Raw genomic sequence first — 25,435 nt, 5'->3', positions numbered from 1 at the left:
CTACTTTTAGCAACACCATCACCTCAGAGCATCGTTATACTGCTAGGCAGGCACACCTCAGACCTGAGCCTGTGCTACAGCGTGCTCAGAAACACCTCGTGAGAGCAAGAAGGATGCCTGAACAGATCAGGAAGCTGCATTCCCAAAGCACAACCTATTTAGCAAAATCAGAGTGTATTACTGCATTTATGACAGGTGTACCTTTTGTAAGCAGTATGCACGAGATGCCTTTTAAAGAAACTGTCTCTTTAAAACAAACCAACCTACCAGTAAGGCACAGATTGTTTTTCCTGCGCATCATGCACTTCTGGTGCAAGTTAACTACAGAAACAATAGTCTGTTGCAGAGAGGCACCTAGGTGCTGGCAGAACACCGAGGAAGCGTGATTCAACCATGCTTACACGAAGCATACATTTGTTTTAACAACAGACATTACAAAAACTAAAATAAAGATTTCTATGCCTAGCTGAATAAATCGCACACTTGTTCATAGCTGCACAGCTTTATACAAGGATGCAAGACAGCTACCGGATTATTCATACCCAAGGTTTTTTCCAGAGGCAGAAGAGATAAGAAAACTGATGAGCAGGCTTCAGAAGTCAAGTCTTCTCTCACTACCTGAAAAATGTTTTTTAAATAACAGCATTCCCAGAACAAAGAGTAAGTTACAGTTTTGTCGTACTTACCTCGGCCGTACACCTCTATACCTGAATGGAACACGCCAATTCCAAGGGAAGAAGTATATTCATTCATCCAATACTAAATGGAAAGAAGAAAACAAGGACTCTGCTTAGTTTCCAATACAGATCTGTCTTCTGATAGCAGACTGGCACAGAATTTGTCCCCCACCTTAAAAGCATAAAACCCTACCGCAAAGTGAAATGGCACAACCCATTTATTGGGAACAGAACATGCCGTACTGCACGCAGTGAATTAATTCCATTAGGTTCTGCTCCAGTGTTTTAGTGCTGTCGATGTCCGTCAGCCAAGGACACTGTACCTGGGAGAAATCCCGATCCAACTCTTGATTTGTCAACAAGTTACAGGTTGTAAAGTTTTCCATTAGGTGGAACACATTCTAGAATCAACTGCAGTAATTCTGCAGGAGTGCCTATTTTTTTAAAAAAATAATAATCAGGATGTAGGACTGTAATATACACACACCAACACTCATTTATAGCCACGATGACACTTTTGTTTATCACCAGGTGAGCATGAGGCACATTCAGAGATATATGATGGACTGAAATTACCTTAGTGTACTTTGTCATATAATACTCGGTGGTGACCATACAAGGGACTAAGCTCTCTCCAGGCTCCTGATGTATGTCTCGCCATACATCAGGTATAAAAGTCTTTTGCATAGGTCTAACACCCGTTTCTAATTACCACCAGTATTGTAGCCAACAGATAATAGTTGTGTCTCAAAAGGAAACCAAGAAGCAATCTTCAAAAAAAAAATAATTAAAAAAGGTGGGTGTTGGGGGGGAACCTTTCCATAGTAATTTCTCTTTTTCTTTTTCAAAAGTAGCAGCAAGTGCCTACCAGGTTCTATCACCCTCAAGGCCTTAAAGATGCACAGAGTCCTGGAAAGGGAAAACCTCAAAATTACTGTCTTTCCTTGGCTACAGTAGCACCCTCAAAGTATCAGTGTCTAGCAGTAACAACTCTCAAGTGACACATAATTTAAAAAGGAATGTCAAACAAAAGCTTTTTTTTAAAAAAAAAGAAAGAAAGAAGGAAAGAAAGAAAGAAAGAAACCTTAGTAGTTTTTCTTACTAGCCAACTTAAAAATCCAAGGAAAACATTATTTCATCAGTTACTCCAGCAGTGGGATTTTTCCTTCCAGGTCATCTGGCCCCAAAGGGCACCACTGTGACCTTCTGCCATGCAGGCTTCCAAGTCAGCTGGCAGGCAGGATACGGACTGAAGCAGCACCCCCAGCAAATTAATATTTGTTTAGCAAACGGGAAGAAAAAGAAGCCATCTTCACAGCCTGTTGGCATAATAAGTGCTTTCTGATGTGAAGTCACCATTAAACCAGCCTAACCGATGACAAAAATGTAAAAGGTTACAGGTGTCACGCTTTGTTAAGACATGCTAGCTGGAGTTCCTGCATAATTTACAAGGCCATTACAAACACTGTGGCATATAATGTGCATTTCTGAAAGCTAGTTTTCTCCCAATAAAAATGATACACTCAACTTTGGACTGAGAAGCTATTCATGAAGATCACTACAAGTTAAACGGCAAAAAGGAGCAAGTCAGGCCAAAAGTTACAAATTGAGTATGTTTGGCTTTTGCCATCATCCTTCTTTTAAGTATCATCAAACCTAAAATAAATAGTCCCCCAAATTCAGTTACCAGCAGGTGCCAAACATCAGCACATTATTTTTCAAGCTCGACGTTCACAATTGTGTGAGCAGGCACGGCACACAAATGACTATCTGGGTAACAAGATGTTGAGGATTTGATGTTCTCTTCTATAGACAAGTTATTTGTCGGCAATTTTGCCAACATGAATTCACAGAAGATGGATTTTGCTCCTTGTGTTTATATAAAGTTAAGGCTCCTTGAGATCTGCGGATAAATCTTGCTTGCGATTAAACTTTACCCTTTGCTTTAGTTTCTGGCTTTGTCAGTGCGTTGCTGTGTCAGCCACTGGGCTATGGATGACTCCACGAAATCATCACCTTAGTCTATTCAAAGGGCTTAGCAGTTCTTTCCTTCCTCCCCCCAGAAAAGGGAAGAGTTAGTCCATATCAAGCAGCTACATCCAGAAATAACACTGGGTTAGATTTACTCTGTACAGACAGACACAGAACAGGGATAAAGCAAGAGGAGGGGAAGCAAGGAGAATGATGTTAAGACTATGCAACTAACTTTGGGGGTTTGTGAGCATAAAAATAATCACAAAAAACCAAACAAACAAAAAAAAAGGATTCTGCTCAATGAAGTAAACTCAAAGCCCCCAGGAAAATGGAAGAACTACTTCAGCATAAGCCTGTTTCAGTTCTGAAGCCAGTCCTATCCCACACTTTACCAGCTGACCATTTCAAAATAGTTTCAGGTTTATATTTATAGTCAAAACCGTAGGCACATTCAGCATACAGCTTGCCAGCACAGGAAGAAAGTATGTTTGCCTAATGAGAAGGTGTATCCAAATGAACCTAATCTAGAACTGAGCTAAACAGTGTCCCTGGTGCTCTACTGTTTCATCTCCTGGACACCCATTTGGCCAGAAAACTCTGGGTCTGGCCTCTGAATTCCAAATAATCTACATACCATATATGCATCGGATTTGTAATGCCAAGCAAGGTTATCGCTGCTCTCAGAAAATGGAACAAAAGTTACACAAGATATCCCTTAAGCAGTAAAAGTAATAAAGCCTGGTTTGCTACTAGGCAAAGAGAAAAAAAATTATTGATGCTCCTCCTCTCTCATGAAACCGAATGCAAGGTATAGGGAGAGGACAGAAAAGTGGGTCACCAACCCTCCTCATGGATCCGTACAGCAGCAGACGACCGGGATGGAAAGCTGCTCTGACAAGGTGTTGGGCAAGACCAGCGCTGTTCAAGTACGCGCTCCTCCTTACTGCTGCCACCTACACACCGGGCTCACCAGCCTACCAAAACAAACGTTCGCGGCTTTGGAAGAAGTGCCTAAAGCGAGGTGGCACTTCACTTAGAATTTCCAGTAAGAACCGAGCAGGTTAATTGAAGATAAAAGAATTTCAATAAGGCAGAATTACTTTCCCCCTGGGAACAGTAATTATATCTAATTATTACTTAATCTGGATCAGCTATTGGAAGGTTGGTCACATTTTTTCATTGAACAAAATGCCTTATCTCGCTGAAGAAAGAAATGCAGGACAAATGCAACTTAAAAATGTGCTGAATTTGGCTACAGCTGAAAAGATTGTATATGACATACAATATAAAGATTGCAAATTAAAAGACATCTGTATAGCTCACTGGTTTGGTAACATGCTGTAAGTTCCAGAATCCCAAGCTGATCCCAAAAGCTACATCCTTGCTTCCATTACACAAACTGGATTCCCTTCATTTCTGCCATTGTAGAAGGCACAGAAGCAGCACAATCCCATATACTCAGGATTTTGCAGTAAGTCAGTCTTGTAAAACAGGAATTCATGTTTAATGCAACTATCAGAAGGAAAATATTAGAGAAGTATTTTTCTATGTGCACAGTAAAGTCATGCCGCTGAAATGAAAGAAAAAACACTAATCCCAGTGCTTCAAAAATATCTTCGTGACTTTCTTCAGAGCTTGCATTTATGTTAATATTTTGGATTGTTATAGCCTTATTTGACAAGGGAAAAAACAGGATGCTACTTTGGGCACAGGAAAACTAGACTCCTAAAAATAGTAGTTAAAACGAAACTACAAAGTACTCTGGCTCTCAAGACACAATATATCAAAGTCTTCACCCTACTCTTTCAATGATCATAAAAGATTTTCAAAGGCATGAACTGCAGCGCATAAATATGCCCTTAAGCTTCTCTCACTTCGTAAAGCCACCAGTACTTGAAAGTCCACTTTCTTGCGCAACACACATCCACACACCCCCCCCCCCTCCTCGCCCTTTGGTATGATCAAAGAATTTTGCTTTTTCAAGTGCTAAGGACATTGGAAGGGTATATGCTCCAAAACCAACGAACTTCAGTCCTGTAAGGAGTTTCAAGAGTAGCAAGGTCGCCTGGTATTCCCCTGCATACCTAAGCAGCTGCCTGGGAAATGAAGCTACAGCTAGCACTCGGGTTAAAATAAAGCTGTTCATACGACTGTTGCAATTATAGTAGTGTTGATTCTGTCAACCAGGTGACCAACAGCGGTCTCTTGTTCCAAAAGAGAAACAAAAAACCTCGGTCCCAAACCTGAACTACAGAAAACCCCCAAATGCACCACCAAGCAACACGGAATGTCAGAAGCAAAGAGTAAACCTGCTAGTGCCTCAATACACAGTTGACAGGATTCGATGAACACAGAATTTTACTGTTACGAAGCTGTTAAGAAAGATGCTTCCCTTCTCCCCCCTACACCACAGCATCAGTGACTTCAGCAGGCTGTCTGCATGCGGTAATGTAACTGCTGTGCAACATGAAAGCGAGGCCTGAGTTTAAGCTCCTGGTTCAAACAAGTTTAAAGTGGACTGAGACATTGTTTAGCGAAGAGTTCAAGGCAGGACACACAGTGACAGTGCCTTTCAGACCCTGTGGGAACCTCGGTTTCTCTTTCCAGTTTAAGGAAATCTTGTCCTCTGATGGTCAAATAATGTAGACATTGTCACAAAACAACACACACAGCCAAAGCAGGAAATAGAAACATTCTGCTCCGTGGCCTCAGCTTACACTACACATAATTTGTCGTGATGTACAGCTTCAACAAATACCACAACTGCAGACCAATGCACAAAAAGCCAGCCTTCCATGTGATCAAACATCTGCAAATAAACATGTTGCTTGCTTCTTTTGGAGAGCAAGTTCCTTCCACAGATGGTGGCTTTAGAAACTATGCTACTTCTTGACGTAGGCAGAGCCCCACTAATCGCAATGGGACACCCATCATGTCCTCAGGAAAAGTATGACACTTGTTTTTATGAGCGCAACCTTCCCATTGCTTCCCCCTACCCCCCTTCCCTCCTGTCAACTGTCAGCCTTCCCAGAATGGTTGGAGTAAAACTGATCGCAGCAATTCAACTCTGGAGGAAAAAAGGAGGATATGGGCTGCAGCAAAGAAACCTAAGGAGTAAGAGACGAAGGAGAACCGTGTGAATGAAGGAGTAGAACATTACAAGGGAAAAAGAAAAGGAGTGCTGAAGTCACACCCCACTGATGCTATCACCACAGTGAGAATGGAGGCTCTCATGGAGGCCATGGCATTGCTTTCCAGGCAGATGCTTACACAGGAGACGGTCCATTCTGTCACGTTCTTACAGCCTGCCTGTGCACTGGGCCCAGGCGACACTTTGCAGAGCTAAGCACATCTTCGTGAGAACACTGGGGCTTCCATCTTAGTGAGTCACAAGTGCATCAAGCCTTGACTTCAAAGATACTATCTTATGTAAGAGTCCTGAAACTGAAGTCCTACTTCCTCCTCTGTACAAATATTTATAGTTAATATATGTAAAACCATCTCTTTTCATGCTGAAAGAGCTTCTCTGATGCATATTTTTGAACTGTAGTCCAGAGAAGTCATACATATGCATGCGACAGAGCATCCTTCCCTCTTTAGGTCTAGTATAAATAAGGCACACTGGCTTTGTCATATCAGCATCACATACGAGCTCAACCAGGTGAGCAAAGACCCCTTCCCCCAGCCGGCCCCTCAGAAAACAAAATCGAAGTGAATACACTGCTCCTGTCTCCAGTCTCCCCTCATTCTCTACAATGAAGGGAAAACAACGTAGAAGTAACAGGTTATATTTGCTGGAGATAGAACCTGGAAACAAAAGGGAGGTGGCAGGGAGAAATCCTTTGACAGGGCCATTGATCTCTATGATAAACATTAGGATGAAAGACAATAATGACAAGAATCAGGCTGGTTCATATAATCTCATATATAATTTTAGTTTCAAGCCACACTGCTCCCTATTGATTGCTATCAAATATTCTAGCGCTTGAGCCTGAGTACTCCCAAGCAAACAAGCTGCATTTTCTCTGTGCCAGCAGTCACTGACTCTACACTATATGCCTTCACCCTTTTAAAACACCAAAAGTTCACTTGAAAATGGTGGTGGCAGGAAAGCCTACCCAAAATAAGCCAAGTAACACAAACACAGCTACCTGAAGCTAGCTGTCAATCTTCCCATCCCTCCACCCGTAGGCTCAAAACGTGGTCAGAGAACTGGTGCTACTCGCTCTCATTTCCAGAGATTGAAACGCATTAACAGATAATATTTTCTTAATATTACTTATCCGCACCTCCTGTTCTACGCAGGGACTTACACCTCATTTGTTACCATGGCACTTGAGCAGCTTCCAGCTGAAGGTAAGAAAATACAACAGTTGCTGTAGGTGTCACAGCAAGATTACCCAGAAGGGAGGGAAGGTGAGCTCGAAGGACGACAAACCAAGTGGGAGCCATCCCTTTATTTCTAAGTCGCAGCCATACCAGAACTGTTCAAAAATTCAACGTTACCGACACAGCACTAAAAATCTCTTATTCCTACAGAGACTCTGGTTACCCCCAACTACTATCCTGCTGGAAAAGCAACCGTTTTCAGGGTGTTCAGCTGCAGGAAAGGCAGCTGCCGCCCTGCCCGCTGCGCTGGGCCCCGGGGCAGTCCCAGAGGAAGGCGAGGGGCCGGGGGACACTCGTCAGGGGCACAGGGGCAGGGGAAGAGCTTCCCCTGCCGCCAGGGACAGCAGGTCTACCCGTCACTGGCAAGCCGACGCCGCAGCAAACTTTTGCTGCGGGTCACAAGTCTGTGGGCACCGACGGGCCCCCCCGCGCTCTCGCCCTCGCCCCCCGCCCTGGCTGCGCTATTGCCCCGCTCCGCCGCCCCCACGGCGCCAGCTCACGCGTGGGCTGGCAGGGGACGGGCAGGGAGAGCCCCGTTTGCCCCCCGCCCCCCAGCAGTAGCCGCCGGGCGGGCAGCCGGGACCCCCGCCCGCACCCACCGCCAAGCTGCGGGGCCCCCGCTGCCGGCCCGCGGCGCCGGGCCGGGCGCTCACCATGTCGTACACGTTGAGGATCACCAGCTGGTTCGCCATCGCCGGCGGCCCGCGGGCGCCCCCCGCCCGCTCGGTCGCTCCGGCTGCGGCGACGCTGCTCAGGCCGGCGGCGGGGCGCTGGGCACCCCCGGGGGCCGCTTCCTCCTCGTCCTGCCTGTTGCTGCGGGGCGGCGGGGGGCGGCGGGCACCATGGAGCCGCCGCCGCGGAGGGACGGGGCCTCGCCCCCGGGGGCCGCGCTCAGCCCGCGGCCGGGGGGAACGGGCGCGGGCCCCACCCCGCTGGGGACGGCGCTGCCGGGAGCGGCGAGCGGCGCCTCACGCCCTGCCTGGCACTGCCGCCGCGGCCGGGGCGGCGGGACGGCCCGGCGGCCCCTCCAATGGGCGCAAAATGGAGCCGCTGGAGCCCGCCCCCGGCTTCTATGAGGCGCGGGCGGCCGGGACTGCGGCTCCCGGCGGGCAGCGCGGCAGCTCCCGGCATGCTGAGCGGCGGCTCCCGGCATGCTGAGCGGCGCCCGGGCCGGCCCGCACAGCCGTGGCGTGGGACGGGGCGAGGTCCCCGGTGGGCATCGCGCCGCCTCCCGGCTCCGCCCCGGGGGGGTGAGGTGGTCGGAGGGGAGCGGCTGGGCCGGCGGGTGAGGCCTGGCGGGCGGCACGTCTAGCGGAGGCCGGGCCCAGGCCCCGGGATCAGGCGCCGGGCCCGGCCCCCAGGCCCTGGAACCAGGCTTCAGGCACCGGGACCAGGCCCTGGAACCAGGCCTCGGGTCCCAAGCCTAGGTGCCGGGACAGGCCCTAGGTCCCGGAGCCAGGCCTTAGGCCCCAGGCCCAGGCACCGGAGCAAGCACCGCCACGCCTTCACACCTGCCAGCCTGCGGCCGGCAGCCCTCTTTGATGCTGAACATGACACGTGTATGTTACGACTCCAGGCACCCAGTGGTGGGAAGGGCTGTGTTTTTTGAACTGCGTTGGTATTGGTGAAAATTATAACTGGGAAAACTCACCTAACCAAATGACAGATCAGAGCGCTGACGTTGGTTTATTGCACTGCTGGGTGCATGGAGGTTTTTTCTCCTGACATGCACACTGAGCTACTCAAGGGTGTGCAGCGTATGCAAGAGTATTTGTATATTCATAGCACATAACATACTCATTTTCATTCACACACAGGGTTGGTTACAAGTTTCTTGCTTCTAATGCAAATTAGTACATGTTCTCAGACAGCTTAAGCTTTTTATTGACTACATATGCTCCCCAAGTGGAGGTTTGCCTCCCTGGGGACTATTGGGAGTTGGAGGAGGTCACTGTCTCCCAGTGCCACAATTACCTTTCCCCTACTTTTTGCTGAGCCCATTCTTCATGGTGTGCTTCCAGCAGCCCATCTATCTTGTGGGGGGCACTTCCTTTCAAAGTTACCCTCTTGGACAAAGGATTTATCAGTGCTTAGCAAAGCACTTAGCAGGATACACAAAAATATTTGTATTTTGAATTAACCATTAGCAACCACTTTGTTTCAATTGTCTCAAACTTGTAACAATACATTTTATTGATTCTTCCCTTCACCAGTTGATGTCACTTCCCCTTTTTGAGGCTGTGAGATTTGGTGACTTGGGGGTTTAGACAATGTGGGGAGCAGCCTCCAGCACTGCCATTTTATGTATCTGTTCAGTGGAGAGCAGGAATTTGAGCTAGCGTTACAGAAGTAATGTTCAAGCCTTTCAGACCTGCATACAGCCTGCATGTGGATACTGGTGGATGCGTGGCCATTTCTAAGACTGCAAACACCTCTGAGAGTAACCTTGTTGTACAACCTGGTGGTAATGTAACCTCAATATAACCCTGTCAAGCAATAGCAAACCAAAAATCCAGCTGGTGAAAGCTTCAGCAAGAGAAAAGATGCTTTCTCTCTTCCAGCAGATTCAATTTTATAAGGGTGGTGACTGCCCCTTTATAGAACTTTAAAAAAAAGGGTGCAGTTCACAACAGGCTGTGGGTGCACCCTGGAGAGGAAGGTGCTGCAGGAAGGAGGATGTACCACCCCAGGGGTATTCTGGTTTTCACTGTCCTTACATGCTGCAGATGTTTAGATGTTCAATGTTTAGCCCCTCTTTCTCAGCTAAAAGTCCTTTTGGCTCCTGAGCTCTGCACCCCTGGGCTCTGTTTTGTGTGAGAACAGCTTTGTCCCTCCAGCACAGCTGATGCAGGCAGCTAAAAAAAGCATCGGTTTATTTCCTGCTCTGGGGAGTGGTCCTTGGTTAGAGGAGATAAATACTGTTTCAGTAACATCCCAGAGGTTTGGCTGCTGGTTGTCAGAATATGAAATTCCAACACCTGAGAGACTGATATGTATGAACCTGTGGATCACCTTAGCCACAGAACTTCTGGCACTAATGCCTTGCTTTGCCAGTGAAACAGTAAACCTGTGGGCAGGGTGTCCGTAACTTCTTTGGGTCGTGCTCTTCATCTGATCCTTTGTCTGGCAGCTAGGAAACAAACTGGTAGTTATTAAGCCAAGAAGTTTTGTGGGGAAAAGTGCCTTCTGCATCAGGGAATGCTGGTTTAAATTGCACGGGTCAAAAACCTTACCCAAAAAGGCAAGGACTCCATTTCCAGCTAACAGCATGCTTTAACTGGAAAAGAGAAATCCAGAGTTTTGGAACGACTTCTGGTGAATCACTTATTCTTCATTCTGTCCTGTTTGTTGCCTGCCTACAAGATGCACTGTGAAGAAAAAGGAGAGAAAAGCATAACTTCTAGCCTGTAGGGACAGGCAAGAGAGATAAAATTTGTATTATATGAATAAAGCTGAAGAACAAAGCCTCAGAGTGTCATTTATTTGACTTAAAAATTCAATGTTGGCATTTAACTATTAGACTGACTACACAGGGTAGTAGTAACACAATACTATGGCTCTGACTTCCTCAGTGATGCAGTTTATCTTTCCATGCGGTTGTCTGCAGAAGACAGGAAAATCCTTCTTTTGAGCAAAAAGACTGTGACTAGCTAGGTGTCGGAAGCAACGTCAGGCATGCATGAATATTGCAGAAAATTATGCCTTATACGGTATGTTTTATAGCAGTTTGCAATTATCCCAGTAGTTTGGAGACTGAGAAAATACAGTATGGGGATACTCCAAGGTACACACCGAGATCAGTTTGGCAATTCGGTAGGTTGTGAACAGTCAGTAGTGGGCACTTGCCACAGAAGAAGTATAACGTGTGTAGCCAAGGACTTCTGCCTTGTCAAACGGAAAGGCAAGCTGTGTGAGCCCTCAACATGAACACAGGAAATCTCAGAGAAGAACACAAACCAAAATCATTGCCTACCGACCTGTACTACATTTGCTTTATGGCACAACAGTCTCCTTGTACGGGAGAAATACGCTTGAAGAGCAGTTTGGTTTCTTGTCTTTATGGGAAATGACATCTCTTTAGTTTTCGAAGGGATATAAATAGGATTAGAGGAGCACCAATTTTCAGCCATAAAAGAGAACGGAGAGGAGACTGAGGCACCTTAGATTCACAGAAAGATGGAGAGCACCCCACACAGATGTTGCATACCTCCTGCGTGTCTCCTGCATTTGGCAATACCGGCGGCTAAGGTGGAACACAGATGTGCAAATGCTCCCGAAGGAGCCGGAGTGCTCTCACCTATCCTTCAGCCTGTGGGACCACGCTCTTTTAAGGGAAGGCTGCATTAACGTTCAGTAGAAACAGTGTTTTCACGGGAGGTGAAATTTCAAAGTTGAGTTCTGATTTTTTCTGGTTCCTGTCTTGGTACGAGCTGTACTGAGGTAGATGGGATATGAATCATGCGAAATGAATAGGTAGCAAATGATTAAAAATGCTGATGTATTCTTTGTGCCAGATTTCTACAGCTTTTATAATCTTTATGAAAATTTTCATAAACTTGTGAATATCAAATGAAGTGATTATGAGAAGCTCAATCATTTATTTACCAGTGGGGCTGTATTGAACTAATTTTAGGACATACAGAATGATTGCCGTTAACAGTATAAGCTTTACAAGGTATCTTAACTTGTGAGTAAGAAACTTCTGGCTAGAAGTGCAAAAATGTCTTCAGCTGGAATGAAAAAATGAGATTCAAGTAAGACACTTAACTGTTTTAACAAGTACTGTAACTCTGACATTTGTATGTTGAAGGAGAGAATAAGCTTGAGAGGATATATAATCCAAATATGTACTTTAAAGATAGAATTAATGTTTGTTAAGAAGTAAAACATAGTGTCAAGAAAATACCTTCAGGAATGTATAATATTTCCTCTGTGGACTGTGCTCCTCATTATGAGAACTGAATTGGCTGCAGCCCCTTGGATAGAGTAGAAATTCTGTGTGCATTTTTCTATCTGAAAATATATGCTAATATATTTTCATATATATAGCATATATATAATATGCTAATAGGTTAGGTACGTCAGCGAAAGCTGTGTGATGGTGAGGCTCACCCAAGCATGAGGCTCACCCAAGCATAAGGCTCACAACTAGCTTCTCTCTGTCTGGCTTGAAAGGTGCCTGTTAAAAGCTGTTAGCCACACTGACCTGCACTCGCAAATCAGTTAAAGTTGTATTCAGTAGCATGTCCTGTATATTTGAAACTACATACATTAATTGGTATTATAGAGATACTAAAAGTGCTTATAAAAACTTTAATAAACAATATTTCAGTGTCTAAAATGACATCGTATTTTGACAATTTGTTTTATGAACGGTCATTAGTATGACAGATAGTAAGACACTGGTATTTTAAGTCTTGCTCTAGTTCTCTTGAAAGGTGAATAATATTTATATGTTAGTAGTAGTATATTTGTAGCTGATGATGAGGATGACCAAAAAGATGAAGAGCATGCTGACTGAATAGAGCGTAATTCTAGGTTTACCTGACCCAAAATGAAATAGGATTAAAATACAATTACTTTTTAGATTCCTGCCTTATTTACTGAAGAATATCTCAGATTTCATACTAGCAGTACATTCACTTGGTACAGTAACTCATGACAATATATGTTTGGTTAATTATTAGGGATTTCTTTTAATCTGTATGGTCATAATGATTCAGAATCCAATAGGAATACTTAAATTGTTTGCCTTTTCAATCAGTGGCAATTGGCTTTTTCAGCCAATGGCAATTCCTTTGATTAGGGAACAAGAATAAAGCCTTGTCGTAGTAACGGGTGACTGTACTGGGGTCCTTAGAAGTTCATTTTGTTTATAAAGCTTTCCAGCTCCAGGTATCCTTTGTGCAGAGCACAGAAAATAAAATACCACAGAAGTTGGAATAACAAGCAGGTAGTATCCACTAGTTTACCAGGCTGAGGCCTGCAGATTGGGATCCAATAATATCTCTGAACGCTTTTTACCTAGTCAAGTAAGTGGTAAGGCTGGCTAAAGGCATTCTCTGAAGTTTCTGGGTATGTTGGAGAAGTGCTAAGGGGATGATGTTAAAATACTTTTTATTCCCATCCATGCAAATCCTCTTATTTTTACCAGGAGGCTGCAGAAACGTGATTTCTGCAATAGTAATAACGGCTAGAAACGAGCCTAAGCAATTGCAAGGGATGTGTCTAGCTCTGTGGATCTTGTAAGAAGACTTGCATTACAGCAAGTGAGGTTTGACAGGCTGGCAAACTTCCCGTTCACTTTCAGAGATTCTGGAGAAACTGCATCATTAAAAATGTATGGATAAATTCTTCTGCCTTTATCTGTGAATCTTCTGCACAGAACAAGATGGTATCTTGTCTTTATGCTTTTGTAATACCAAGTTTCTTTCACACAAATTTCAAATAATAATAAAACTATAAGAATAATTTAGTAGATTAAATAAAAATAATGTTTAGAAATGTCTGCTAGCTGTTACCTTTCAATTACACCATATGTACGGACTGCAAAGAATGCTTTCAAAACACAAAACCATAAAAAAGCCCTGTTAGCTTATTTTCACAGCTGAGAGCAAAACCAGAGAATCTTACGAAACTGGTCGGTGCCCAGAATCACCCATCCTTACATGTTTAATGAAAAATTGATAAGTAGATTAGAATTATTTAATTATTAACATTATTCAAAACCTTCTAAAGTTATAAGTAACAGGCAAAAATAAGTACATAGTCAAATTTTAATATATTTGCAGTTACAATTTTTTTTTCAGCAGTAAAGCCAACTTTTGTGAGCATTCAGGCATATGAATACACATTTTTTATGTGTCCTCTGCCTTGGAAAAAGCACTTTCTGCACGAGTCATCCCAGCAGTATCAGCAGGGCTTGCAGAGTTTAAAGAGGTAACGTCTCTCTGGGAAGATCAGGATCCAGGGGAGTATTTATGGCTTTGAGAGAGGTTAGAAAAAGTTTGAGAACTGTTCTCTTTATGGTAGGCTTAGCATAAGCAGGGAATGCTGCAAGAATTCCGGTGCATTAACCAGCCCTTACTCTTTTCCATCTGACCTCTGTGCTGGTGGTTCAAGCAAGCAGGTTTGAAAGCAGGAGAGGAGAAAAGCCAGAGCTCTCTCCTTTTTTTCAGGTTGTGAAATGTTACACTTGGTCATTTCAAGCGTAAGGTTGGCTAGTAGAAGCAAACCACCAGGAAATGTGAACATACCAGTTTATTTCATTGAATTCTTATTGGAATTTATCTATGTTCCCAAAATATATGGGATGTGGGGTAGTACACTGAATATTATACAGATCAATTTATTTAAAAAAATAAATTGGCATGGATAAAAAAGTTGAAGTATGAAATTGTTAATTTGAAGTGAAGACAAATACTCTTGAATAAAAGCAATATTCCCGTAAGTTCTTGTAAAACATAAGTTAGAACATTTTCAAAGATTTTCAGATAGCCTATGTTTATTCACAAATAGTATGGGGTTTTTTTTGTAAATGCCTCATTGTTTTCAGATTACATACTCAGTGTATATGTGTGGATTAGTCTGAAAATGAAAAAGTCAAGGATTCTCAGAAATTGTACCCTTATTTCTAAGTTAGAGCTAGGCAGAAGCAAAAATAGCAGTAGCACCCAAAGCCAAAGGATATCCTGAGTGAAAATATGTAAAAATATCAATGGGATGCTTTTAATGCATTTTTACCCCCCATCATTACATTTTACCACTTAAAAAAACCCAGACAATAACCTGTAGTTTCAATCTAATATCCTCACTGGGAACATAAATGGCATTACAACTAGTAGCCCAAATGATATAACTGTTTGAAGTGGGGTTTAACATCTGATACTGCTCATGCAGTCCTTCGTTCGTACTGTTCTGATGAAACACAAAACAGGATTTCTAATTCTGAACAGAAATAATAAGAGAGTTACTTGGTTTTGAACTTCAAAAAGCAATTAAACACAAATTAAACACAGATTCAGTGTGGTGCGTTTTTTATGTGCAAGTAGTGGCTGAAAATCAGTAATAGATTCTGCTACATAAATGTGTAACTGAGCATAAATCAAATACCCATGTGAACATAAATCATATAATTCAGTCTCTTGACAGAGCTATTAAGAAACTGCCAGTAATTTACCAAACACATTTATCAGTCCTTACAGTAGCTGTATTTCTACTAAAGTAGCTGTATCTCTCCTAAAGTCATCATCGTAGAGAACTTTCTGATCTTACAGTTGTAAGTCAGTCAGTATTCAGTTTACCCTGTTCCTCTATTGCACAGATCTCAAAGCTACTACTAGGCAGAAAAGACAAAATATAAAATAGATAGAGAACTTGACAGATGCCTCAGAATTTATTTCTGAAAATCATCAGAGATACTTTCCTCAGTCTGAAAGGGGCATGAAGATAATTATGGCCAAAGTCCTGGACAGGACAAAGCATTAGTTGTGTGGATATTACAGAACACAGACGCTTTTCCCATCCAGCTGCTTGAAGTTATAAACCCCAGACACCATGGTTCATACATGCTCTTTACATTCTTTCAACCTCATCACACTTGTGGGTTCCTGGCATGGCTTCCAACGGGAATCTGATCAATCAAACAGCAAAAATAGAAATGGGTTCCTTCCTCTGTGTTTCTCAAGATGTATTGTCTAGATGTACACGTCTACATTTGTACCATTGGTATGTGTATGTAAGCTCTGTTAGTCAGAAAATTGTCCTGTTATTATAGACAGAGAAGGCACACTAACATAAGATGTGAAGGCTTGCTTCTGCAGAAGAATGTATTTTAGGAAAAAAAGATGCATGCAAGCATTTCCTTGGCTAAATACAAGTATAAGAAAGGCTTGAGTAAGAGTTTTCTGTGCATTTTAGAAGTCATGTTATTTTCATAAAAAACTAGAAAAAAGGTCAGCCATGAGGAGCTGACTCTCACCTACACTAACGGGCCAAGGTAATGGTGATTGAAGAGGTTGTCTTAGTGGACAGATTTGGAAGAGGTTGGTAGTCCCGTACTCAAAGGATTTTGTTATTAAAAGATGCAGAAATTTAATTAAGGTTCCATTAAGAGAACAGTCTGCTGGCAGGAGAGCTGAGTCTGCTTTGCTTCTTCAAAAGTCTGCCATCAGGAGAGTGGGAAAAGCAGATTAATCTTCACACAGAATAATCTTTAACCTAATTGTGCAAGGCTAAAAAATGGCATGAAGTGAGCTGTCAGAGCTGTCAGAGCTCTAGCAGAGCTGACAGAGAGACCAAAATGCTTCAATTTGGATAGATAGTAAAGAATGGCTGCTTGGAGGAGGGCTCATACTGGAGAATATGATCTTCATGAACAGTGAGCTAAAAGCCTTTTCAATTTGCCTGTCTCAATAGATCTTCTGGATTCCTTTCTCCTGTTTACAAGAATGTTCCTCACTGGTAAGAGCAAGATTATAGTAAACCCACTAGCATCCACATCCAGGTAGATGAAAAGGATTTAAAAGGAAAAAAATATTGCAAGTTGGAAGTGTTCTGGTGTTCTGGACTGAAAGTCTCAGAAGATCCTGAAGCCAGAGTTGCTGAGGGAAAGTCAGACTGCTGAAGGCCAGCAAAACCACTTGGTCCTCATCCTACCTTACCTTGACCATCTCCTGTGAAAGGCAGGAAACTGGGGGAAATGTGTACACCGGCAGTTCTCACCATGCAACTGGGAACCAGTCTGATGCTGACCTGAAAGCCAAGCCTCCCCTGGAGCACAATATCAATAATATTATTGATACATAAGGCAAAAAGAGCAATACTGTGCAAAAAGAGCTCTCTTCACAGGGAGCCACATGGAGAGGACAAAGGGCAATGACCACAAGCTGCACTGGGAGAGGTTTCATCTTGATGTAGGAAAGAATTGGTTTACAATGAGAACAATCATTCAGTGGACACGGTAGGGTTCCCATCGCTGGAGGTGTTCAAGATGCGACTGGACACGGCACCAGATAATCTCATCTAGGCTCCTTTTCCCATGAAAGGTTGGACCAGATATTGTTTTGAGATTACTTCCAACCTGGGCTGATCTATGATTCTGTGATTTGAAACTATTCTACAAAGATATTTCAATTTATCTGGAGTTATACTTGTGATTAAGATTAGATTCTAGCAATGAGGAGGGTACCAAATAGGTCAGGCTTCTTAAAGATGAATTGATGCATAAAAGCAGCATTGTTTTTATTAGAACTATATTCTAATGGTAGGAGGATTCTAAACAGACATATGTAACTGTAATAATGAAACAGAATTCACCCTAAATTTAACTGTAGCTGCGTTTCTAGTATCAAGACCACAGACACTACTGAAAATGCTTATTGAATTGTAATGATGTTATTGCCCCTTGGAGCAAAAGCCCAGAGCTGGGGGTCTGTGAAACAATTTTATTTAGGTGGGAAATAAATGCTGTATGAGGTTGACCTAAACGCCAAGGAAACTAACGATAAATAGGATGTTCAAATGGAATCCTTTCCAAACTGGCATTGGTAAAAAAGCTGTCTCCGTCTTTGATGTGGAGAGGATTTGAGACAAATTTCTGTCTCTCTGAACAACACAATGGAGAGAAATTTTTGCCAAAATTTCAAGCCAGACACTCCAGCCTTGTAGGCAAGAAATAACTCATTCTTTGGCTTTATTTTTTAGGAGGGATGAACACAATTTTTGTTGCTTATTCTACTTCCACTGGCTTGAACCCACTTTTCTTCTGACAGCTTCCTGGTGTGTGTTTGCATTCTTTTAGTCCTCTAATCCCCCTCTGGCTTCCTGTCTAGCATTCTTCTTTGTGTTCCACTCTTCTGTGTTACAAGAGTTTCAATTATTCCTATTGTGGACCACAAAGAATGCTTTACTGCCTATTAAGTGATACCTTTGTCTTTCTTACAATATAATAACCAAAAATGCTGATAATATATTTTCAGCATGAAATTAGCCTTTTAAATCATTTTATGGTTAGACCAGTGCAGTATTGTCATATAAGCTTTATTCTATCCTGTCAATGCTTTACCATGCCCTGTCCCTGCCCAAGATACGGTAATGCAAGAATATGAAGTAAGATAACAATAGATTTTATTCACGCTATCACCAGTTGTTTCTAAATATACATTTTCATGCCTGTGATTTCCATATTTTATCCAATGTAGAGTTTTTACTTTGTTCAAGCACCATGGGCCAAGACTTTTATACAGACAACCTGCCTGTTAAAAATAATAATAATAATAATAAAAACCCCAAACCCCTACAGATTAAAAATGTGAATTTTAAATGTGCATCATTTGGAAGTATGTGGTACATGAAATGGCATCATGCTTCAGTATATTTGATTTACTTGTCTTTAGGAGCTAATTGTGTTTGTCAGGTTGCAAATGAGTAAGTAGGATCATGTGCAAACCTCCTGCGTAGCCGTATATGTATACATAGAAGCGTGTCAGAGGAGGTGTATTTGGTCTGGCTGAGCCCCGCAGCAGCCCCCACAGTGCTGTGCTGTGCACTGGGAGCCAGGAAGGTGCTGATAACACCCCAGGGTTCTGGCTGCTGCTGAGCGGTGCTGGCACAGCATCGAGGCTGCCTCTCCAGCATTGCCCCCTCACCAGTAGGTGGGGGCAGGCAAGTTCTTGGGAGGGGCCAGGGCCAGGGCAGCTGACCATCTTCATCATCCTCCCTTGCTAATCGATGATATGGACCCGCTGTTCTTGTTCACCATTTCTTTTTCAATACCAGGGCAATTACTCTGTTTGTTGTTTGTGTCCCTATCTCAACCATGGTGTCCTCAGATGCAGTTTGGGTCCCTGAGTCAACCACAGTCCTCTGAGAGTACTGAACTGCGGCTTGATGGGTGCAGGCCAGGACCCAGTACAGCGCTGGAAGCTGCTGGTTTTCACTGGGGTAGGCAGGGCACCCTTTTATCAGGTGCCGTGTCAGTGTGCCAGGGTTGCTTGGCTGTTCAGGTGTAAAGTCCCAGGTTATGGGTGGCGATAACCATCCTGGAAATCTGCCCAAATCCTTCCACACACCCTGCCACGCCGGGACCGGCCACCTCAGGGCACATTTCAAAATTGCCTCACCCAGAAGCTGTCATCTCTTACACCAGGACAAGACCAAATTCCACAAAACCCATAACGGGCCAACGGTAGTAATTAAACAGCTCATATAAGGATGACCAAGGACCTCAGGAGCCTGCATAACAAAACCACCCACAGCAGTCCTGGGCAGGGAGAGGGAGATGTATTCCATCATCTTCTCCATAAGATAGCTCCCCAGCAAAGCCATCAGTGCCAGGGCAAAGCACGTAGTCATTGTTTGTACCAGCACGTTCCCCAGTTCCTTCATCCTCCCCACAAAATAGCTCCCCCAGCACAAGCACCTTGCTCTCCCCAGCCAGAGAATCAACGCCAGGGCAAAGCACATAGCCATTATTTCTATTAACATGTTCCCAAGCTTAGCAAACCAGAGAGAAGCAGTTCAGCCAGCAAATTCCATGACTCACACAGGAGCTTGCTGCTTAATAACTACTGTAGCTATAGTACACTTAATATAAAATGCCGTTGTCTCGTGTCCCTGAAAGAAACGTGCACCAAAAAGAACTGTGGTGGGCTGACCTTGGCTGGACACCAGGTGCCCACCAAACCGTTCTGTCACTCCCCTCCTCAGCAGAATGGGGGGCGGGCAGGGGGAGAAAATAAGATGAAAAAAAAACCTTTGTGGGTCAAAATAAAGGCAGTTTAATGAAGCAATAGCAAAGGAAAACAAAAGATGTGATTCTCTACTTGCCATCAACAGGTGATGTTTGGCCACTTCCCGGGAAGCAGGGCTTCAGTACGTGTAGCGGTTGCTCTGGAAGACAAATGTCATAAATAACAACTGCCCCACCCCCCCCTCCCTGCTCCTTTCTTTTAGCTTTTATAACTGAGCAGAAGTCATATGGTACAGAATGTCCCTTTGGACAATTTGGGTCAGCCAGGCCCAATACAATCTCCACCCCTTATTCCATACCATTTGCGTCATGCTTAGGTTGCACGTAACTTGATACATATATGTATCTTCTAACCCTTCTATTGTATTTAATTCTGATTACTGAAATTCCTCTTACCACCACTTACAACTTAAACTACATACCTAAACCATCTTTATAGCCAACATACAGCTTTATACATGCTCATTAACTCCTACCCTTTGTCCTTTAACAGACAGATATTACTTTTTCATTCCATGAGCTTCCTCTGCTTCTTCAGATGTTCACAAAAGGCTGTGACTTTGGCCCATCTGTCAGTATGGGTACTCGGGGCAGGAGAAGCAGCATGTTTGATGGTTGGGCACCAGCACTGGCTTCGTCTGGGTCATCATTCCGTTGTATGGCTCCTTGTGAATCTCACTCTTTGTTGGCTCGGGTCACTCCTGCTACATTACTTTCTACAACATACAACTCACATCACAGATTATTTCTCCCCCGAGGTGAAATCTCCTTGAGGCACACACCGAGTCTCCCCTTCCTTCCGCATTAGCCACCAAGTACACTCAGGTCCTTGAGCAAAGACAATCCCACAAATGAGTTTGCCTGTTCCCATGGGACGGGGACCTTACCTCCCCCCACAGTACGCAGTTTTGTTTGGGCAGGGACGGTTAGGAGATCCTCTGCTCCGCTCTGGTGAGACCCCACCTGGAGAACTGTGTCCAGCTCTGGGGGCACCAACATAAGGGCATGGACCTGTTGGAGTGGGTCCAGAGGAGGGACATGAAGATGGTCAGAGAGCTGCAGCACCTCTCCTGTGAAGACAGGCTCAGAGAGTTGGAGTTGTTCAGCCTGGAGAAGAGAAGCTCCAGGAGCACCTTATAACAGCCCCCCAGTATCTAAGTGGGGGGACAAGAAAGCTGGAGAGGGATGTTTTACAAGGGTATGTAGTGACAGGACAAAGGAGAGTGGCTTTAAACTGAAAGAGGGTAGATTTAGATTAGGTCCTAGGAAGAAATTCTTTATTGTGAGGGCGGTGAGGCTCTGGCACAGGCTGCCCAGAGCAGCTGTGGATGCCCCATCCCTGGCAGTGTCCAAGGCCAGGCTGGACGGGGCTGGGAGCAACCTGGTCTAGTGGCAGGTGTCCCTGCCCATGGCGGGGGGTTGGAGCTTGAGGATCTTTAATGTCCCTTTCAAGCCAAACCACTCTATGATTCTATGATTTCAACCTGCCAGTCTTCTCCATGCCTTAAAAACATAAGCAGCAAGTCTTTCTTTGAACTAGTTTGAACTTCCTTATGTTACTAAACATCAGCTTTACAATGACACTGATTTCTAAAGACCCGTAGCAAACTATTGCTATCAGCAGTATCCGGAACTAGTAACTAAAAATTTCAGTCCCCAGGTTCTTTACACTGTTCATTTAACAGCACAATGGGTGAAGCTGCAGCAAATGCCCATTAGCCGGTTGGGATCAGGTACAGATAATGCTTTTGCAGATATTTCAGAGAGTAATCTGAAGTAAGCAAAAAAACATTTGAATAGTTTTCTGTAACAATTCAATCAAGCTATTCTGGTAGAGAATACTTACAATACTTGTTCACTTTAAGTTTGTAAGTACTGTGCCTGTACTGTAACAAGAGAGAAAGATGGTAGGAACATTAATATCAGAGCAGCCTCATTTTATATTAAGTGATATATATTCAAGATATATACCTCAAAAAAACTCAGTTTCATGGCAGTATGTCCAAAATGACTAGTCTTCTTTGGGCTGTTAGTGCAGTGTCTTTCCCAGGTATTTTGTAGGTAGTGGAATTATGTTTTTCACAGACTACGTCTACAGGTCTAAAAGACACAAAACAATCTGTATAAATTATCTTCATTTAATACTTAAGCAGGGCACAAATTTGTAAATGATTTTTCATTGTTCTACACTTGAAGAATTATCATTATTTGTACAACAATTTTCCATCTATTATTTTGATATTCTGAACACTAATCACAAAAACCCCTTTCTCAGTAATTTCAGGATGTTACGGAATTTTCTAAGGATATGCATTTTTAAAGAAAATATGAAAAAGCTGGCTTTGGGGATGAATTTTAGGCTAGTTTCAATTTAATTCTAAAGGTAAAAGACATCTATTGGTTATGCTTTTACTTCCCTGAACTCTTTGATATGTCAGAAAACTTGGTACAAGAATGAAGTCTGAGTTACTAATGCTGCAGTTCCAATCATGGGTGTAAACAGTGCAGAGTTACAGGAAAATAAGGCTGAACAAATCACAGACGATCATCTTCTCCATCCCGCTGCCCCAAGACAGGGTAGAGGATACCTACATTACGCTGGCTTTCTCAGGGATGATAATGAGAATTGATAATATTATGGAAAGTTGGATATTTTATTTTATTTTTTTAAATAATTTGCTGGATTTTTTTCCTCAGGAGTTCTAAGCTATATAAATCTGTACATAATTCTAAAAGATAAGCAATCAAATTATTTTTATGCAGTTACACAGCAAAAGAAACATTTTATAAATTTAATAAGTGATATATATGAGGCTAAGAATACCACTATATTAACATCTATTTCAACTAGTTACCCAGAAGTAAACGAGTGATTAAAACTTACCTCTCAATATCCGTAGGCCTTCCTGGAGGGCAGCCAGCATAAGATACCAGAAAAAATGACAAACTTGAGTTTACCCAGGAAACGTTCCAGAAATGAAACTTGTCCATGTGCTTTGTGAAGTCTGGTCGCTGCTAATGGGCACGACGGCCACTGCAACGGTTCTGCACGCTGCTTCAGTGCCGCGGCTGCCATCCTCTCCCCAGGCAGCTTCCTACCTTACTCACCTTGGACACCTTTTCATCACTACGGTGCTGTTCCTCTCTTCCACATTTCTACTTAGACAACGTTTATATTTTATAAAATCATTTCACATGATTTTAATTAATTGGAAGGATATGAATTGGAGTGAAATCCTCATGGCAGTGCATCAGGATTTGCTTATAAGAATCTAAGAAGCATTATTACTGTAATTATTTTTTTTTTAAATTACCTTATCAAGCTACAGTGCCTACCTGATGCTGTAACTTACATGCATTTTCAAAGATGCTAGGCTGCAGTTCAACTGAAATAACACTGCTGTTAATTCTCTACAAAAAAATCCCTCCCACAAACCAGGAATTTTTGTTAGAATTTATTTTGAAATAAGTCAGTAACAGCAAAGAAATGAAAGGCAGCAATACCAAGGTCATTTCATTTGGAGGCAAGAGGCACTTATCATTGTTATTACTATTATTTCTTATTTTATTACTACATCACCTACAGTGTCAGGGTCCCATTTTACTCTCACTGTACTAATGCAGGTATCGTTGTGGTATTGCAGGTGGATGTTTGAGGGACTCTGAGAGCTGGTCCTGGCAGTCAGTGATTTTTAAGTGCTTATTGATTCCAGAGAAAATGTTGACTTTATTAGACCTCCTGGTTACTTTTTGGTAACACAGCAGCTATCCAAGGACAGACTACATCATTCAATCTTAGTTTCAGGACTAATATTCTTGGAATGCTAGAATAAATACTGCTTTGGGAGGATGGATTAATGGTTGCTATGAAATGGGTCTTTACAGATAAACACAAGTGCAATTAAAGTGAAATAGCAAACACAGGTTAGAAAATGTGAAAAGATAAAAGATAGATTTTTTTTTAGTTTGCAGAGAAAGCACATTGTGAAGTGCAGAAAAGTCAAGTTTGGGTGGGAGGTTGATCACTGTTGGAGATTTGGGCTTATTACTGAACCCATTAACAGGTGCGTTATCATCTGGAATTGGGAAGATGGAAGTAAGCAGAATTACAGACATCCTACCTGAATTCACTTTTTGCAGAACTCTGGCTTGTGTTGAGATAAGATGAGCCCCAAACCAGAATACTTAGCTGCTTGCTTTTATCATAGTTTTCCATAAAGAGATCGATTTCAGAAATTCATCGGTCCTTGCAAACAGTACTGAGGACAGCTGATTGTATTTCCCATCTTGATACAAGATTCTGAAATGGCAAGGTTTGTTCGCTAGCATTTTTAGCACTCCGTGAAGGAGAATATTAGAGTTGAATTAGAAGCTTGATTCAAAACTTGTAAAGATCAACAATTTCTGACAAAAGACTAATCAGGCTACTTTTTCCTTTGATGCAGAGCTTACTGATCATGTCATCAGATTAACAAAAAGACCTTTCTCCTTGAATCCTGGGCTAAAATCAGCTGCACGAATTCTGTAACTTGCCAAGAAGCAATCGATGTTGACCGATTTGGATGGAGTTAAAAAGGGGTGGAATGGCATATGCACACAGACGTTTTGAGGATCCTGCCACCATTACAGGTACGAGCTGATACAGAAAGAGAAACTGAACGGTGTGCTGAGGGGAGGGAGCAGAGAGGAGGAAGTCTGAAGTAATCAAACATGCTTAAATGAAGGGCTCAAAGATGGATTCACATCACAAGAGTGACTACGGAAGTTACCTGCCTGAAAACAACCAGATTTGACTGCCTTGGAATGCTTGAGCAAAACTCGAGTGGAATTATCTCCAAAACTGCAAGTAATAATTTCTGCTCACAAAGTAGGCTTGGTAAATTTGCTGATCTGAGTTAGAAGGAGGCGGAGGAATATGTGTGCTAATTCTGGGCATCCAGTCCCTTACAGTCCTTCTCCTCAAGTGCATAGAGCAAACTGAAAATTTGTATTTGCTTTTTTATGCATCACTGTTACTATCAATGGTGTAGGTGATTACCGTTGTAGCTAAAGAGAAGTACAGTATTCCCTGCCAAGACTTGGGATCTTTGGAGGTGGGGATGCAAGATGTAGGGCCTGCCAATGACAGATTTAATGATAAGATTGCTTCATTCATTGGCAGTGAGATTCTTATTGGGTCATAGTTGGCAGAAGAATCCAGAAGTCTACAGGACATATACCAGAGTATAAAGTCTGTGCTAATTTTTGAAGAAGGCTTTAAAATCATCTGGTATCCTAAAGCAATGGTGGACTTCAACAAAATGAAGAAGCCATTAACAATGTCTGATGGTTCCCGGTAAACGAATGAATAACTGGATAAAAAAAAAGGAATGAACCCTGGTGTAGGAGCCTCAAAGCCAGATTTTAACGTGGGTTGCAGTACTGCTAATTCAAAGATGAAGTCAAAGAAGAATGGCCATTTGGGGTGTTTAGCTTTCTTCATGGATCATTTGCCAAGATCTTTGGCTGGATTCTCCACCTAACTGAAAATGTAAAAATCTTGGCTTGCATGGAAAGCAAAAGAAGTTATTCAAAACAAAACACAATACAGAATCTGAGCTCGTTACCAAATGTCAGACCAATTTAAAAGGACACTCGAGACTGG

At 42.9% G+C, this 25,435-nt stretch overlaps 1 protein-coding gene across 3 annotated transcripts in view; it reads right to left on the bottom strand.

Moving 5' to 3' along the window:
• Window positions 1-25,435, bottom strand: part of DESI2 (desumoylating isopeptidase 2) — a 54,798-nt gene that overhangs the window by 7,733 nt on the left and 21,630 nt on the right. The window contains exons 1-3 of one of the 3 annotated variants that reach the window (XM_080390487.1): window positions 7,694-25,435; window positions 1,001-1,111; window positions 687-759 (exon numbers count right to left, since the gene is read on the bottom strand). The exon at window positions 7,694-25,435 is cut by the window's right edge and continues 21,630 nt beyond it. In XM_080390487.1, the coding sequence (XP_080246613.1) occupies window positions 687-759; window positions 1,001-1,063 (136 nt within the window). In that variant the 5' untranslated portion in view covers window positions 1,064-1,111; window positions 7,694-25,435. Of the gene's footprint in view, window positions 1-686; window positions 760-870; window positions 1,743-7,693 lie in introns of those variants that run through there. The other 2 variants (XM_080390488.1, XM_080390489.1) reach the window with 2 other exon arrangements.

This window comes from Falco punctatus (assembly GCF_963210335.1).
Source record: "Falco punctatus genome assembly, chromosome: 5".
Taxonomy (NCBI): domain Eukaryota; kingdom Metazoa; phylum Chordata; class Aves; order Falconiformes; family Falconidae; genus Falco; species Falco punctatus.
Note: the sequence above shows the minus strand (reverse complement) of the source record. Positions and strands in the feature narration are given on the sequence as shown.